The sequence below is a fragment of the Choloepus didactylus genome, chromosome 5 (assembly GCF_015220235.1).
Source record: "Choloepus didactylus isolate mChoDid1 chromosome 5, mChoDid1.pri, whole genome shotgun sequence".
Classification (NCBI taxonomy): domain Eukaryota; kingdom Metazoa; phylum Chordata; class Mammalia; order Pilosa; family Megalonychidae; genus Choloepus; species Choloepus didactylus.
Genome location: NC_051311.1, coordinates 86742252 through 86759661, shown reverse-complemented (window position 1 = coordinate 86759661; position 17410 = coordinate 86742252). Strand labels below are relative to the sequence as shown.

General features: G+C 42.3%; 1 protein-coding gene across 1 annotated transcript in view; it reads right to left on the bottom strand.

Moving 5' to 3' along the window:
• Positions 1 to 8637, bottom strand: part of LAMB1 (laminin subunit beta 1) — a 73375-nt gene extending 64738 nt beyond the window's left edge. Inside the window, 5 exon segments of the mRNA XM_037836378.1 lie at positions 681 to 754; positions 3909 to 4044; positions 7023 to 7198; positions 8341 to 8467; positions 8602 to 8637. Of these exon segments, the coding sequence (XP_037692306.1) occupies positions 681 to 754; positions 3909 to 4044; positions 7023 to 7198; positions 8341 to 8377 (423 nt within the window). The 5' untranslated portion in view covers positions 8378 to 8467; positions 8602 to 8637.
• Positions 8638 to 17410: the final 8773 nt, after the last annotated feature.

Below are 17410 nucleotides of genomic sequence, written 5' to 3'. Positions count from 1 at the left end.
GGTATAGATAAGGCCAACTACAACTGAAAACTATTTTAAAGCGATCTTAATCTGAGAAGCAATAAGTAAATTATCGGTTTTATGTGCATCAACAAGTACTTTAAACCATGGGCAACCTGTCATTTCCAGGTTGCTGCTTAAGAACAAACAAAGGCACTTTGTACAGACATTCCCTAGTCCTGGGGTCATTTTTACATTTCTAGAAGAAAAATGAGAAAATCCACATTTAAGAAGATATGCACATTTTATAAGGAATTGTAAAACTGTTCCCACAAATTTTGCAAAACCTTGCAAACTAAAGATAATATACTTCCTTTCAGTTTCCAAACTCAGCATTAAAACATAAACACAAGGGATCAGGGATTTACTCTCCAGATGTTTCATTATGGTTTGGGAGAGAGTCAAAGCTGCTTCTATCCACAGGGAAATAAGATATCTAATTAAAAGTTTACAGTTGAATTACTGTGGAATTACCACTCTACTTATTACCATGAAGATAGTGAATTTGTTAAATGTAGTTATTCATGCCCATGTTTAAAAATCCACTCAATTATTCCAATTTATGGTAAAAATAATATTTAAGTTCCTACTTAGGCCAACTTCCAACAAACATCCTTTTTGAAAGAGGAATTACGTAGTGTTCTCACATGTAATTTGTGAGAAAGTTATGGATTCTTTACCTTGAAAGTCATTATGAGATGAGTAAAATGGAATTCTGCTTCCAAATCCAGTTGGATAGTAACATTTTCCACACCTATGAGATTAAAAAAAAAAAAAAAAATAGAGGAAAACAGTAAGGCAAACAGGCACATCTCTGAAGAGTCAAGACCATGTTCTTAAACTATCTTTATGCTCCCCATAGAGATCCTCTTTGCATTCTACCTTATGTTGAAGATGAAAATAAGATACTAACAGTAAGTCTTTGCACTGATCTAGGTGGTAAAGCTCAAGTTAGATCGAGTCTTCAGTTTTCCACAAATCATTCAGGAGTTCAAAATATTGAGTCTACTCACTGAAACAAGACATCTGGCAGAAAACCTTTAGTTGCTGTCAAAAAAGATTGACACCTTTTGCTTAGGAAGAAGTGAAACATCTTCCCAGCTCTTTGAGTCAAGCGACTCTCCAAGCGGGGAAACATGGGCGGGAGGGTACGTCCTGTGCACAGTAGGGTGTCAGCTTGCAGTCTGAAACACAGGGACACAATCCTCCTCCAGTAGAAACACAAATACTCTTTTTTTCCTATGCAGCAGCAAGGAGAATAAGAGTCTAATACATATGTTAGTTATAATCTAATTTTAAACAACCTATTCATGTTGGGAAAGCCTTTGGATGCATTTCCACAACTGAAAAACAATGCCAAAGGGACCAAGAGTCTATCAGATAAATAAACTGGCCCAGAACAAATACTAACATCTCGCCTTTCAGGCCAAAGCCTGAACAAACAAATGCGCCTTTGCACCAAGCCCTGAGGTCAACCAGCCCCAGCTTTAACACACTAAAAAGACAACAGGAATTCCAGAGATGGAAAGCACCCCCTCCCCAACCCCTACAGCCCTCAAGCCTGCCTGTTTGATAAAGGAGACCTTTCCAGGTTTCCTGTGTTTGGGAGAGCTTCTGGAGTCCATCTCCCAGCAAAAGAAGTCTTAGATGCAGAAAGACAGGAATGTGTCAGAATGAATCATGTCACTGGATGGTGTATTTTCAGGAAATTAGTAGGACCTTTTGAAATGAACTTTCCTGCTGGAAAACTGCCAAGTCTATTGGGGGGGGGAAGTGGTCACTGGAACGGATATGAGTTAGTTGGAATGTTAAAGAAAAACATTAAAATCATACTAACTGAACTTACCAAACTTATTAAAAAGAACCATATTATAAACCTACTCTTGACATTTCTGAGTGAAATGTTAGCTAAGCAACGATGTCTCTTCTCTGCTAGACTTTCAAAAAAAAACCTGCAATATTTGTTCAAACTTAAGAGATAACGAAATAATGTAAAGTGCAAGGCAAGAGTGGCACCATTTCTGTAACATAAGAACATATGCTACGATGCAGGCACCAAAAGCACATTCCGTTTTAGATTTATAACTTGATAAAGGACTAGTTTTTTGTTTTTCTTAAAAAAAAGGGGGGGGGGATACATGGAGGAAAAAAATATTCTTTTATAGTTTTTGATTTATGTTAGACCTAGAAACGGATCATAAAGGGTAAGTTAAAAATACCTACACATATATTCCAAGCCCATTTCTGAGCCTGAGCACTGATAATTTAAAACCACCATGTATAAGCACATATTGTATATAACACACAAGAAATAGATAAAACCAAATTCATAAATAAATTTAACCTTAAGTCAAATTTAAACTTAAATTGTAAACTACCAAACAACAGAAAGATGATAGGGTATAGTAACAAGCAGTCTGACTTTCTAAAGCCTAAGTTCCATCTCACTTAACCCACTATGACAGAGTGGCGGAGAACTCAGGCCTTCTATTTGAAAATCTCTTCTTTCCGGCTTTTGGCCTCTCTTGCCCAACAAATTCAAAGTTGTGGAAATTGATGAGCTCCTGACATAAATAAGTAGGAAAAGCCTTCGTACAGAACTATAGCACCTGACAGCGGTTTACTGTCCAGCACCTAAAATAGGCACAGTCTTGATCTTCACGTTCAAGCATCCTTCTTCCCATTGTATTTCTGTTTCACTGGAAGGATGTGGGCAGTCAGGAACCACTCCTTGCCCTGCTCACAGTAAGCTCTATGCTATTTCAGAATCCTCTGCGATTCAAGGGCGGATTTACAGAAACTTCTCTTTCACACAGAACTATCAACCAAGACATTCTCCTATAAGAATTAACACCATTGTAAATGATACATTATTTCTGAGGACCAGTCTCTTTCAAATTTGTGACCAATAGATTCCCAAAGCTGACAAATGAATAACTCTCCCTAGGATCTGAGGGTCTTCTAAAAAAATATGTGCAATTTAACAGTCAATGGCAAGGAAGTCTATTGAGGGAGCTTCTCTTTACAGAATGATAAATGACTGCAAGCATCCAAGAGCCTCCCAGGTGTAGGGATTATAATATTCATTTAGTGGTGTCCAGTGCATTTAATGCCAGGCTTCGTTTTACTACTTTGAGAGCCTTTTGTCACACACACACACACCCTCACACAAACACAAACACATATTTTTAGAAGAACTAATGCTACCCTGTTAACTAACATACCAAGTATACTTTTATTCCCCAAATTTCAGCCTTCTAGTTTGAAACAAATGTGAAACCAATCTGAGCTTAGCTTCATAGGAATTATAACTTGTATTTGGTTAATTTATTAAACCAAAACCCAAACGGCAAAGAAAAGGGGTTGGAGTCACATACCACTGGGAATCTGTCTGACTTGGGGTTATGTTCACATTTATAGAGTTGTTGAAAAATTACGTCACAGTGCTTATTCATAGTACTTTATTAAGTTTTCTCTAGACGGAAAGTGGGGGTGGGGGGTGAGGCATGGGACTATCGATCTGCCCTTTCCTTTGGGTTGATCAAAATGAAAGATGCTAGTTTTTTTAATAGATGAATAAGGGCCTGAGATAGTACAAGGACTTGCCATGCCCTCCCCAGACTGCCCCCAGCACATACCCACTCCCTCAAAGACTCCCCTTAGGACAAAGGCTGCTAAACACTCCTTTGGTCTAGCATGAAAGACTGCTTTCTTATAGGAAATGCATTCTTCAGGAAGAAGGATCAAATTTTTCCAAGAGAAGTTAGTGCTCCAGGCAGTAAATCTGTCAAAGGCCATAATTACAGGACAGAGGATCCAACTGTAATTACAAACGCCCCAGAGCCCATAAACCCCACCCAGGTTACCAATCACACCCCATGGAACCTGTTCCCACAGCAGCCACATACCATTTTCAGATTGCCACCAAATCTTAAGGCGGTTCGGAGCAAACGTAGTGACCACATTTTCAATGAGATGACTATCGGGATTGAGGGTCTCATGATAAGGATCTTGTGAATTGCATATAAAGCATTTTTTGTCCTCCTGAAAAAAAAGTTTCATAAGTATAGACAGTAATCTCACAAATAAAGGAAAACAATCCATCAGGTCCACAATATAAAAGTCAAACCTACTTGTTTCAAGAAAAACAGATGTGCCAAAATGACTTACATGACTTATATCACATACCTCACACATTCTCCTGAAAATAATTTCCTACTCTCTTGCACATTCAAGGTCAAATGTCAAAGAGGGCATTGTTTCCATAAGCTATTCGTTTAATGAAAATCAAATTTCTAGGCTTAAACCTTAATCTCAAATATGAGGGAGGCAATTCTAAAGTAAAATGTAGAAGAGTATTTGAAAATTCCTGCTGATATATTGCAAACTGAAAATGAAAGAAAAAAAGAAAAATTCATTTGGCTAGACTTTCTAAAGCCTAAATAAAGTAGTATTTAGAGGTCTGGGGACCTACAGAGTAAGAGTTCTTAGCTTTTATTCTGCCCAGGCCGTGAGTCAGCTGGTGGTGGCATGCAAGCTAACTTACACACTGCTCAGAATACCTGGGGAAGCAGGACCACACTGACCTGCTAAGTTGGGAACCACTATAAACTCGGGTCAGCCCATGGAAACCAAAATGGGCTGCACTCCTGGAATGAAGGTAGACTTATGGGTTGTGGAGTAGCTTTGACTTTCTCTCTTCTCATTTTCTCTCTCCATGAAACAGAAGTCACAGCCACTATGGAAGTTGGATCAGGAGAGTTGAGAGAAGAACCCTTTTTGTAGTCCATAATGGCAAATCATAAACATGACTTAAGAGATCCCTTTTATATACAGAGCTTTGTTCTGTGCCTAAGTTTCCGAAAAAGCAGATTTCTTAAGTCTGAAAACTATGCTAACACTGAGATATATAAAGATGCACATACATGTTAAACAGAGTTGAGCAAGGATAATACTCCTGTAGGGACAAAACAACCAACTGTACCTTTAAATTTTTATTTATTAGTTATTTCCTTCTTTCAACAAGGATTTGGAGACTCCCAGTATGTGCTAACTAAAAAAAGGAAAAAAAAAAAAAAAAAAAAAAAAAAACCACCAAAAACAAGCAAACACAAAAAAAGTAACCAGAAGTCAGGGACACAGTGGGACCCTGGACAAACCATTTAAACATCCTGCTTCAATTTTTTTTAATTTAATGAATTTTATTTTGAAATAAATTCAATCTTACAGAACAGTTGCAAAAACAGTACAAATCCCATACGTAGAATTCCAGCATACCCCGACCCCCCTCCCCCGATACCCCATCCACCACCTTTAACATCCTGTCACACCACCGTTTCTTTTTCTTTCCCTCCCTCTCTCCCTCCCTCCCTATCATCCATCATCTATTGCTCTGTCCTCTGAACATATGAGAGCAAGCTGCACATATCTTTGAACAAATATAATTCACATATACCTTTCCCATGGACAAGAACATTCTTTTATGCAATCTCATTAAGCACAGCTAAGAAGTTCAAGAAATTCAACATTGATACAAAGCTTACATTCTATATTTCCTTTTTTTCTTTCTCGTGTCCCATCTGTGTCCCTTTGACCTGCTTCAATTTTATACTCATTATTTGAGAAAAGTGCACTCAGTCCCTTCGTTTAGGGCCCTAATATCTATAAATACTGAAAAGCATTCCACAAGTTTATAGTTAATCATATAAACAAGAGAGCTGTCTTTAAGACAAACAGTCCAATTCTCATTATGTTCAAAACTGGTTTCAAAATCTGGTGATTCATTTACAGATGTTCTGGCCTCTGTAATATAATGTTAACAAAACATGTTGGCAAATTTTAAATGCTAATATTAGAAAAGGTAACATCAACTGCCTTAATTAACCTGTAGTCAAGGAAACTAGTCCTGGAGAACAATTACCAGAACTTCAAAAAAAAAAGTTTAATTATAGCCTCCCTTCTAATCAGGAGGAAGCAGTCTAGACATCTCTGCATAAACCTGGAAGCAAATGAGTAGAATCCACTTTACCACATTCCTTCAGTTTAATTTATCAGATCTCCAGAATAGGATCTCCTAATGTTTTGTGAAAGTGACTCATTTTAAGGCCTCTGCTGTACAAACCACACAACGTTTTCCTGCTCCTGAAGGGCAGGTGTATAGGTGAGCACAGTAACCAAGGTTAGAGCAGGTGGCTGCAACTTGTCCTGCATCTGAGACTAACACCTTCTGCTTGTGATAGAGACCAGAGGTTTCAGCCTCCTTTTAAAGAAAACAAAACAAACAAAACCCAAAAACAAAAATACAAGGAAAAGGATTCTGATTCTGAATAGTATGCACTTTGTGTCTTTTTAAAAAGAGCTTGACCTTAAAAAGTATGTCCTCTGAAATCTAAAATCTGGGTCCACTTTTAGAAACAGATAACATCCTGAAATTTCATTTTTGTCCTCTTCTAGCAGGGTACCATGGCAGCCAAGGCATTTTGAAAAATAGAGCATCTGATCCTGATATTTAATTGAGATAGATGGGAACATCACTTAATGAAAGATAAACAGATTAATCGACTTCAATCACTTGGCACTGCCCAAGGTGTCTTCTCACTGCTGGAATACCCTCTACCCAAGTGACTGATTCTGGGAAAAATCCAAGATTACTGCTCAGGATAAGAAAGAGGTAGAAAAACTACCTTTAACTCACTCTTCCTAACAAAACAAAGAGAAAAAAAAATTCACAACTTTTGAGTCCCTGAGCCAGGGCAGGGCGCAGGGCAGGGGCCAAGTCTGTAGCCCTGCCTTTCCATACAGACAGTGGCCGGCGGTGGCGGCAGGAAACGTTTGGCGGATGCAACTATGCAAACTGAGGTGGGGTGAAAAGGGTGAGCTACCAGCTTAATCCCCGGACTCCCTGGCTGGCTGCGCTTCCTATCTGGATAACTGGCAGGATGCTGGGTCCCCTGGGTCTGCCCCTTAGGTCTGGACCAGAGGAGGCGTGCGCAGAGCTGCGAGGCGTTGCTCCCCGCCCTCACCTGGAGGTGGCTGACGATACAGTACGGCTCTGGCTTGTGCAGCCCACATGTAGAAGTCACCGACAGCTTCTGCGCTCGGCCGATGAGAAGGTCGCCCGTAGCCGGGTAGCAACTGCCCTCGGCACAGCCGTAGCTGAACTCGGGTTCCTGAGAACGCACTCGCGCTCCGTACAGGGCTGCAGGAAGGGAAAGTGACAAGGTGGAAGGCACGAGCAGAAATCAGGGTCCGAAAGAGAAGAGTAAGCAGAGGTGGGGGTAGAGCAGATTCAGAAGATGCAAAATGCACCGGAAAGAGAGAAACACAATGGAGATGAGCGAGGGGGAAGGCAGAGATGTGGACAGGAGGGGGACACCGAAAGAGACAGACAGGTCATCAAGGTGTCCAGCAGCCGGGAGCATCACTTCTGGGAAACCCACAAATGTTAGTAACCAACCTGATGTGCCCCGGGGAGAAGTTCACACCACAATGTGTGTGTGTGTGTGTGTGTGTGTGTGTGTGTGTGTGTGTGTGTGTGTGTGTGTGTGTGTGTGTGTGTGTGTGTGTGTGTGTGTGTGTGTGTGTGTGTGTGTGCGCGCGCGCGCAGATCGGCTACTTCGACGTGCCTGGAGTTGGGCTCAGGGAGGTGGGCCACCCAACCCCACACATGTGTGTGTGTACGTGTGTGTTTGTGTGTACATAGACTCGTTTGCCTGCAGCAACGCATCCTCGGGTGTGAGTATGCACACGGGTGAACAAGTAAATCTGTGAGCATGGCGACTCGGGAACGTGCGTGCGTGCACATGCGTGGGTTGCTGGCGCTTCGCCCCCGGCGAGATAGCTGACTCGCTGTTGAGGCCGCTTTTCCAAGCAAGGGGGCTAGGGTCCCTCCGGTCCAGCAATTTTTGGTGCCATCCTGAGGCTAATAGCAATGGTTAATTAAAGCCACATGGCTCCGGTCGGTTCCCAAGGCGAAGCCTGCGCTCAGCTAGGGCACTTCCTTGGGAAACGGGTCCCGGAGATCGCTCCGTGGTGAGGCCCTCCTCCCCTAAGGAGCGGACCCCCCCATAGGGGGAATACAGCATGAATGGGCTGAAGGTGTCAAGCCTCAGCAGCGGTTGTGGGAGCAGGAGTTTGGGGCGCAGAGCCGCGGGAATGAGGGGCTGTACTACTCCACGCGCGCCATCTCCAACCACCGCCGAGGTGAGGGCGGTGGCGTTTAATCCCAGGGACATAAATTCCACCCCAGTTCCTCTCCCAATTCCTTGGGTTCCCTCGAAGCTGGGGCAAAAGGCTTTTCTTCCCCCGTGTCCAGGCCCATCCACGCTTCCCCGGACTTACCTAAGAAACCGAAAACGAACACCTGGAGCAGCCCCATGTCTGGTCCCTGCAGCCGGGGAGACACGGCAGCAGAGGGGAGAACACGCCCGCTGGCTGAGCCGCCTGCCTTTTCTTCCCGTCTTCCTTTCTGAAGAGGTGGAGGAAAAAAAGGCAAATGGTCAGAGAGAGGAGAGGGGCCCTTCCATTTCCTGCCGCTCCCACGGAAGCGGGGGAGGGTGCGGGGAGGGGGGGAAATTCGCACAGCTACTTTGTTCCCCTCACCCCGCAAGGCGAGCGCTCTCCCTGCTCCAGACAGCCCCCGAGCCCAAAGAAGGGAATTAGAAAGTTCAGCCTTGGGAGGAACCGAGGGAGGTGCTCTGCTCATGCGCACAGGAGAGTGGGGGCTGAGGGAGCGGGCGGCCGGAGGCTACAACTTGATGAGCAGGGGGTGAGGTCTAGGTCCGACCCTCCGGTGACCCTCTTTTGTTTTGAGGGCGCGTCTGCAATTGCTTTGGGGTTTTGCTGTGCCAGTTCCCAGGGAGAGGCTGCGGGGTGCGCACCCTGTGCAGAGCAAGAGGGACAAGCAGCCCAGCGCGGGGAGCGGGATGCTTTTGGGTCCGTCTGGGAGGTAGTATTCAGATGGGGAAGCTGAGTCTGGCCCCTGAACAACGGAGGACACCTACATTTACATATGTAAGAAGTGAGTCAGAAAGGTGCTCCAGGCTGGAAACTCTGGCTCTGAGCGCTGGGAGAACAAGTTAACCCTTTAGAAAGAGGAGCGACCGGTGGGCTTGTTCCTGCAAAAGTAGCGAACTCCCCGATTTCACAGAGCTCGGGATGGGCGCCACATCTAGTGTCTTCACGCAAAGGAAGGGAACTTCCATCCCCTATAAATTCTTTAGGCACACATTGTTCCAGGACCTGCCCCTGCCATTCAGGAGGTCATGGCACTTAATTATCCATCTATTTGGATTTTAAGATCTACCTTTCACCTGAATCCTGACAATGACTTTAATTCAGATATTTTTTCAAACGACACTAATGTTTGTGGCTCCTTTTCCCATCTCACCTTGACAGGTTAAACTCAGCCATGAAGATGAGGGACTCTCAGTGTACACACTTCTCCTCAAAGCACAAGCTTGACAATTTTATAGAGGGATTCCATGTTCTATAAATCCTGAAGGCTCTAATACAAATGTCTAGGTGGGAAAAGGGGGTCTCAAACAGCACCAATTGGCTGAGAAATGGAGGAAGTCAACACTTGAGCTTTAGTCCTGCTCTAGGTGAAAGTGCCTTTGATGAGGGGGAGTATAGTTATTTGTCTAGTCAGGAGACTTTGCTTATTTTCTTATTAATCAGTCACCCCAAGGAGAAGGATTTAAGTGCTAGTTGGTCAGTTTTTAACTCTGCTGCAATGAAATAGGGCCTAGGAAGTTTAATCATTATCCCATAGAGTAATCTGCTTTATAGTTTATAAACATCTACTTGGCTGAGGGGGGCTGGAGCCTCAGGTCTTGGTGATGCATTAATTATTCACCCAACTAGCATTTGCCCTGCTGTAGCCTCCTGAGATTTTTCTTCTATATAAGAGTTTTTGTTGTTGGCTGGGCAGCCTGGAGAGCACTGAGAAAATGTTGCTGTTGAGATGGTCTAATATTGCAATGGAGGGTCTTCACAGTTTAATTAAGAGAAAGTTAAATGCTTGACAAGAGAAAGATTTGCCCTTTAATACCCTGAGTTAAAGTTGCATATTACTCCTTTCATCCTTACAAATTGCAAGCATCACTCAGCTCCACCTCTTTCCTGAAACCAGCCTCTGCTTTCATAGCATCTGGGTCTCTGATGCCATTTGACAGTTATACTCATCTCTGGTCAGTGTCCTCTCCAAGACAGCAAATGGGTTATACACCTTTAAAGCTGTTCGAAGGCCCGCTGCTCTCCTGACCACCTTGCTCTCAGTAGGTAAACTTAACTCCCCTGAGAAAATTAGAGGTGGTACAAAAAAATTTTCTTGCATGTGTGTGCATACAAGTGTGTTTACCACATCTTCCAACCACTAAGAATTTGTCTATCTCTATGCCTACCTTTATCATTTGTGATCTAGAAGTATGTCCTCTTACCTCCTAAGAACAATGCTCTTTCCTCAAGCCTCTCTGTGTTCTACTTCCTTGACAACCCCCTCTCACCTGCTCAGTTTCGCCCATCCTAAAATAAAACAAAATATTGCCTTTATCCTGCACACCCTCTGTTATACACTTTTCCTTTGACTTCATAGCCCAGGTATTTGAAACAGTAGCCTGCATTACATTCTCAGCTTCCTCTCTTCTCTCCTTTATCCTATTGCAGTAGGGCTTCCACATCCACTGTGGCCTTCAGTAATTGCCACTGACCTTCTAATTGCCAAACACAATGGGTTTTTCCCATCATTTTCTTCTTTGATCTGTGTGTGGCATATGATTCAGATGAATACTCCCTTCTTCCTCCCTGGCTTCCAGAACACAATTCCCTCAGATTGCCCCACTGTTTCCCCACTGGACTCTGACTCCTTTTCTGGGGCTGGGTTTTTTGTCTTGTTTTGTTTTGTTTGTGGCTTTCCTTAAACAGCGATGCTCCTGAAGACTATCTCTAGCTTTTTTGCTCTCTACACACCCTCATCCATATCCAGGGTCTCCTCCACCATCACCTTGGTCTCGTTGTCTCCCAGATCTATATCTCCAGCCTGTACCCTGCTCATAATTTACAGCAGCTATGTAACAGCCTATTTAATATAACTCTGATGACCCACAGGTATATGAAATTCATATGCGCAAAATTGAACTCATCTCTCCACTCACCCCTTACAGAACACAATTTGGTCTTTCTTCTGTTTCCAGTTTCAATTATTGTCACCACAATTCACCCACCAGCTCAAGACAGAAATATGGAAACAGAATCAGCTACATGATTTACAGAGCAAAATGAAAGTGTGGGACCCCTTTTCAAAAGTTAAGAATTTCAAGACAGTGACAGTAGAGCATTTAACAAAACAAAGGACGCTCCGAGTGGGGGGTCTGTGCAACTGCACACATCACACAGGCATGAAGCCAGCCCAGCCCGGGAAGCATACTGGATACTTCCTTTTCTTCCACTCCTCCTCTGCCATCCTCCCCTCCCCTCCTCCCCTGGGTCTTGTCATTTCTACTTTCCTAGCAACTAGTCGACGTGCCGTATTGCTCCAAACTCGTTGCCCTTCCTCAGTTCAGTGTCTCCTCACATCTGGTCTGAACACCCGCAGGAGCCCCTGGCTGGTATCCCTGCTTGCAGACATCCATCCTCTCCCTTCTAATCCTCCATAATACTGCCAGAAGGACTTTCAGAGGCACCGCTTTGGTCACGTCACTCCCTTGCTCAAAAGTCTTCAACGGCTTCCTCCTCAAGTTTCCCTGGAGTTTCTTATATATCCCTTGCTTTTTATGCCTTCAAGCCCTCTCGCTCTTCTCTCGGCTATGTGAACCTTACCTGACCCTGTCAGCTTAGTGAACCACCACGCATCTTGGAGTTCACTGCTTAAACATGACTTTCTACATGTAGCCTATCTCCCTAGCACCTTGTAAAAGCCTGTTACAGCATATATGACCTAATGCTGTAAATATGTTCATATCCTTATCTCCCAATAGATAGTCCGACAAGGACAAGTATTGTGTAATGTCCATTTTTGCATAGACACTGTAGGTGCTCCATGTTTCCTGAATGAGAGTAATTGACAACTAGCCTCCATGTTTTTAAAAGCTTTAAATCTTAAATGTCTACTTTTTACCTAGCATTTCTTTTTAGTCAAGGAGAAAAGTTTCTTCCTGTTATCCCATACAACTTCCTCTGGTTTCTGAGATGTTTTAAGTTTTATCATTAAAGCCTGCCCGGGGCTTCACTCTGGCTGACAGCAAGACACTTTCTCATCTCTCACTTGTGCATACCTGGCCCCATCTGCTGCAGAGTAAGGCAGTCCTTCCTGGAGAGTTTGGCAATGTTTTGAATGGCAGATGGGATTTCAAATTATTGGCTGTTCCTTTCAAAGAATGTGTGACAGTTATCTCCCAAAAACATTTTTTTGTTTAAAAAAACAAGAAATGGTTTCAAGGTCACCTTAACTTTCACAGTCTTAGAATGCCACTTGTGTCTTGTTTCACTCCTAGACTGACAGTGAAACAACAAGGTGGTCACATCCTAGACTTTGATCTTTAGGACCTAAAACCTGACTATTTACATAACATTTCTTTTACAAAAAATACTAGGTTTTTCATTGTTTTGAAGTTAGACTTACGTGTACTTTTGAGATTCAGAATTGAATAACCAGTGTGATTCAGGACAAATGTCACAGTACTTTCTACATACTGCTTTTATAATATGTAGCACAATAATTTTTAAATTGTGCTAAAATATCTTTGACCTCAGGAGCTCTTTGAGGGATGGGACTATTTTTTTCCAACTTTGTCTTCCCATCAGGTGGCAGAGTTTCCCACATATTGCAGGCACTTAATATCTAGCTGTTGAACAAAGTAAGATTACCTTTCCTTGTGACAGTTAAGGGAGCACTCTGGGGCCATTACTATTACCTCTATGATAGGGGGGAGTATCAGGGCCTACTTGGGAGGGAACATGGCACTTCAGGTTTTGAGCCATTTAATAGAAACTGTTGTTTGGGACTGCCTATTTTAGTTTGCTAAAGCTGCCATTATGCAAAATACCAGAAATGGATTGGCTTTTAAAAAGGGGATTTATTAGGTTACAAATTTACAGATCTAAGGCCATAAAAGTGTCCAAACTAAGGCATCAACAAGAGGATACCTTCACTGAAGAAAGGCTGATGGCTTCTAAAACACCTCTGTCAGCTGGGAAGGCACGTGGCTGGCATCTGCTTGTTCAGACTTTGCTCTTGGGTTCTGGTTTCAAAATAGCTTTCTCCAAAATGCCTCTGGGCTTTTGTCTCTTACCTTCTCTCAGCTCTCTCTTAGCTCCTGTGCATCTTTGCTTGTTCTCTCAGGGCTTCTTTCTCTAAGCATCTGAGGGTCCTTTCTAAGCATCTCTGAGGCTTCATTTCTTAGCTTAGCATCTCCAATGTCTTTCTGTCTACATCTCCAAGTGTCTGGGTCTGTGTCAGCTCTTAGCTTCTCCCAAGGCAAACCCTGGATTACAAACCTTAGCTTCTTAGCTTCGCTCCAAAATGTCTCTCTCAGCTTCTCTGAGTTCCTTCTCTCCACGAGCTCTCTTAAAAGGACTCCAGTGATCCAATTAAGAACCCCCCTCCCCTGTTGGATGGGGGTCACATCTCTACAGAAATATTCGATGAAAAAGTCCCACCCCACAAAATTAGATTAAAAGATCATGGCTCTTCTGGGATCCATAACAGCTTCAAACTGGCATACTGCCAAACATCTATTCCCCCTCGTCTGGTAGCGTCATCTGGATTTTCCTTAAGGGGACAACTATTTTCTTCTTTTCAGCCCACATAACTTGGATAGAGCTAAACCCTCCATCAGCTCCACTCTAACCTGTGCACTTCCATCTCCTTGGTTCAGGGATGAGTGTGTGACTCCAATTTTCCAATTAGGGTGACTTTTGAGATTTGTGGAAACTATTAGAAGAGAAACGTTTTACCCCTGGACTCAGAGTTACATGGACATTAGCCTGGAATTGGTGGAGGCTGCTCAACACTGGGGCTGATCCTCAGGAAAGCAGAATTGAGAGGTGCAGAAAGGCAGATACTGAAGGATGACCTTCGAGTATCTTGATCCAGCTATGCCTGAAACCAGAAACATTACCTTAGCCAATAATTTTCTCCAGATACATAGCATGAGAAAGATATCAACATATGTTGCTTTTAGCCTGAGATTTTGGAGGCTTTTGTTTTAAGGTAGGGTATAACCTAGCTTATCCTGACTGATACAGGTAGGTCTTCATCAAGACTGTCCTGAAAATGGTCATCTATCTACCCTTAAATACCTCCAAAGAGCTATAGATGAAAGGGTATTCAAATCTATATTTGAACATTTAAAAATAACCACTAAAATAAGAATGAGAAGGTCTCAAAGCTCTTTACTTGCTTTTTTTTAAAAAAAAAAAAAAAAAAAAAAAAAAAAAAGCATGCCCATTGCATTTCACCTCCCAAGAAGGTGGCAAGATGCTTTGGATCCAGTGGGAGGTAGAGTGGCACATAGTTTCTACCATTTATGCCCATGAATACTAACCTTTTTTTTTTTTTTTTTTTTTTAAAGTCCTATTTTTCACAGGAATGCCATAGAAACACCGTAAATGGGGCAGGGTTTTTCGGTTCACTATTTATTCTTTGTTTATGTATTTTAGCACCTGGTTGCTAACCTGGCACTTTCAAAATGAACAGGAGAGAGATTAATGTCTGAGGTAAGGCTAGAGAGCCTTCGGTAAGCTCTCGGAAAGTTTCAGATTCATAGCAGGATTAACTTAAATGTAGTCAAATACCTTAAGGCTTGAATACTACTCATGAACCCAAGCTTCATTTTCTCGGCATATTATACATTCACCTTCATGGATATGTGAGTCACCAGGTTTGAAAACACCAATATCAAACTGAACAGGCAGCTGACAATCAGCAGTTGATAAGTTTTAGAAAAATATTTCTTAAACTCAGCCCATCTCTTAGAGCAATCCACCTAAAACTGTCTTTTAAAGATTTTGAAAGAATCACTTCAGCTGATAGTACTTACTTTCCCCAGCTTTGTAAGAATGCTGAAATTCAGTAAAAGTGGGGGAGAGGACCTTATCCCACTATTTAGTTTAAGATTTTCTTCCTTTCCTCTTTTTATCCAGATTCCTTCCTCCTCCATTAGAAAGGCCAAGTTCAGCTCCCAGCGAGTCCCTGAAATCCTCACCACACCCTTTCAGGAGTTCCTAGTCTCACGCCTGGCACATCGTAGGGACTCGGGGGAAAAAGTTTGTTTAACCTCTGTTTTGAACCTAGTCACGTTCAGGCAATATCTTTGTACCAGAGGCTCAAAGTAATGAGTTTGTGGGAAAAGAATAGATTAGACTGTGTCCACAGTTCTGGGTTAATTATTACCCAGGGTGATCCAGGAAACTGGACTTAAAAAGCTAGAGACCCCACCACTACTCATGGCTTGTACTAGGAGCAGATCCCAGTTCCTAGTATTTTTACCCTGGGAAGGTAGGCTTTTTGATATGGGCACATTTCAGAAGTGATAGAAATGCTAGTAAAGCCATTTCTGCTCTCCAGTATCAGCCATCTTGCCTCATCTCCTCCAATCACATGCCCTTGGCCTTCTAGATGAATTAACAACTGCAGTTCCTCTGAAAGAATAAGCCTGCTCTTCTGTAAAGAGCATTTACTTCATTCTGGCTGTTGTGCTTGCCGCTGCCAAGGCTGCTAATCAGGTTTATGAAGGCCAACCCGCCCAGGGCCGAGTGACTGCATTTGTCACATCAGAAAAAAAGTTGGCACTAGGTTTCACTCCAGAATTAGGTCCTGTTTTTTAGCCAGGTCCTGGCAGACAGACAGATGTAAGATGCTTTTGTTCTTTTAAGGATGCCTAGTGAAGTGCCACAGTTATCTTACACTCTAATAGGAATCTAAGAGTCACTGAAATAATTTATTCTATTTGGAAATAATGAAATACAGGGCTGACCATCCTGTCACCCACCCAGTGGGGTTTTTAATCCAGGTGGTGGAATTGCCACTGTTGGATTGACCTTTGACTTTGTCAAGACCACCTGTCATTCTCATTAGCGCCTTACACTTCAACAGCGGCATCTCATATTCTTTAGCAAACATTTCTTGATTCTCCATTGTTTGTCAAGCCCTGTACTATGTACTAAAGGTATATACTCCACAGTTAGGGAAAGCCAGGGTTGTCTTAAAAACATATACACTATTGGTAAACATCAACAAGAGTTACTCTAAGATGAAGGAAGACCATTATGGTTTTGTATCTTCTGTTAACAAAGATATATTTAAATAAACAATGACAGTTCTTGAAGGAGGCAAAGCAAATGAGTGATAATGTATATAAGGACTGAAGTTAAAGTGGAAGTTAAAGAGGACTTTTGTCTTTTTTTTTTTTTAACAAGAATATATTTTTCTATGAATGGTGTATTTGAAAAACAAATTCAAACTGAAGATCTGTTTTGAAGTATAAATAAATGTTATTCTTTGCATAAACCCAGCTATAAATGCTGTCTAAGTCCAGATTCTTACTTTGAAATACAAATTCAAAGGCCTGGGAAATTAAAATTCACTATTTATCATTCCTTTTGGGTTTACTAGAAGGCTCTTAAAATAGATTGGGACCATGGTAAATCACATCACCTCTGTGTGCTCTAGTTTTCTTGTCTGTGAAACAATACAGAGTTCATGTGTCTTAGAGTATCCCAAACAATATTTGTCTGCACTATCACCCTATTAACTTCCTTCCTACACCCCACCACCATGCTCTAGCCTCAACATACTCACCATTATTGAACTGTATTTTGGCTCATACAGTTCCTTCTGCCTAGAACTCCTCTGCCTTGTAAAGTTTTACTTATTTCAAAAGCCAGCTCTGATAGCACTTCACATGTGAAACCTCTTGACCCTGCCACTCATGTATACTACTTGGACCTACACCTATGGGAAGAATCTTGCTAGTTTTAGAAAGGTTGCAACATGAGGGCAGGGACTGCTCACTGCCATATCCCCGGCACAACCCAGAGAACATTCTAAGGGTGCAGTGAGCATTTGTCAAATAGATGGTTAGTGTCTGAAAATAAACTCTTTTTCTGGAGGGAAATCTGAAGAATGCATTGGAATGTAAAATGTGCCAGACTTTTGCTCCAATTCTACATTTAGGAATTAAACCTAAGAAAATAATTGAGAAAACATGCCAAATGATGCACATGGAAGCTTATAATATTGTTTGTAATGAGAAAAACTGCAAATAATCTAAATGCCCATCAGTAGGGGATTAAATTGTTAAATCTATATAATGGAATGCTAAACTTTCACTTAAAAAGATGGGGCCCATTTCCATGATATAAATGGGGGGAAATGGGTGCCTATTATGAAAAGATTAAGTACATTATATAA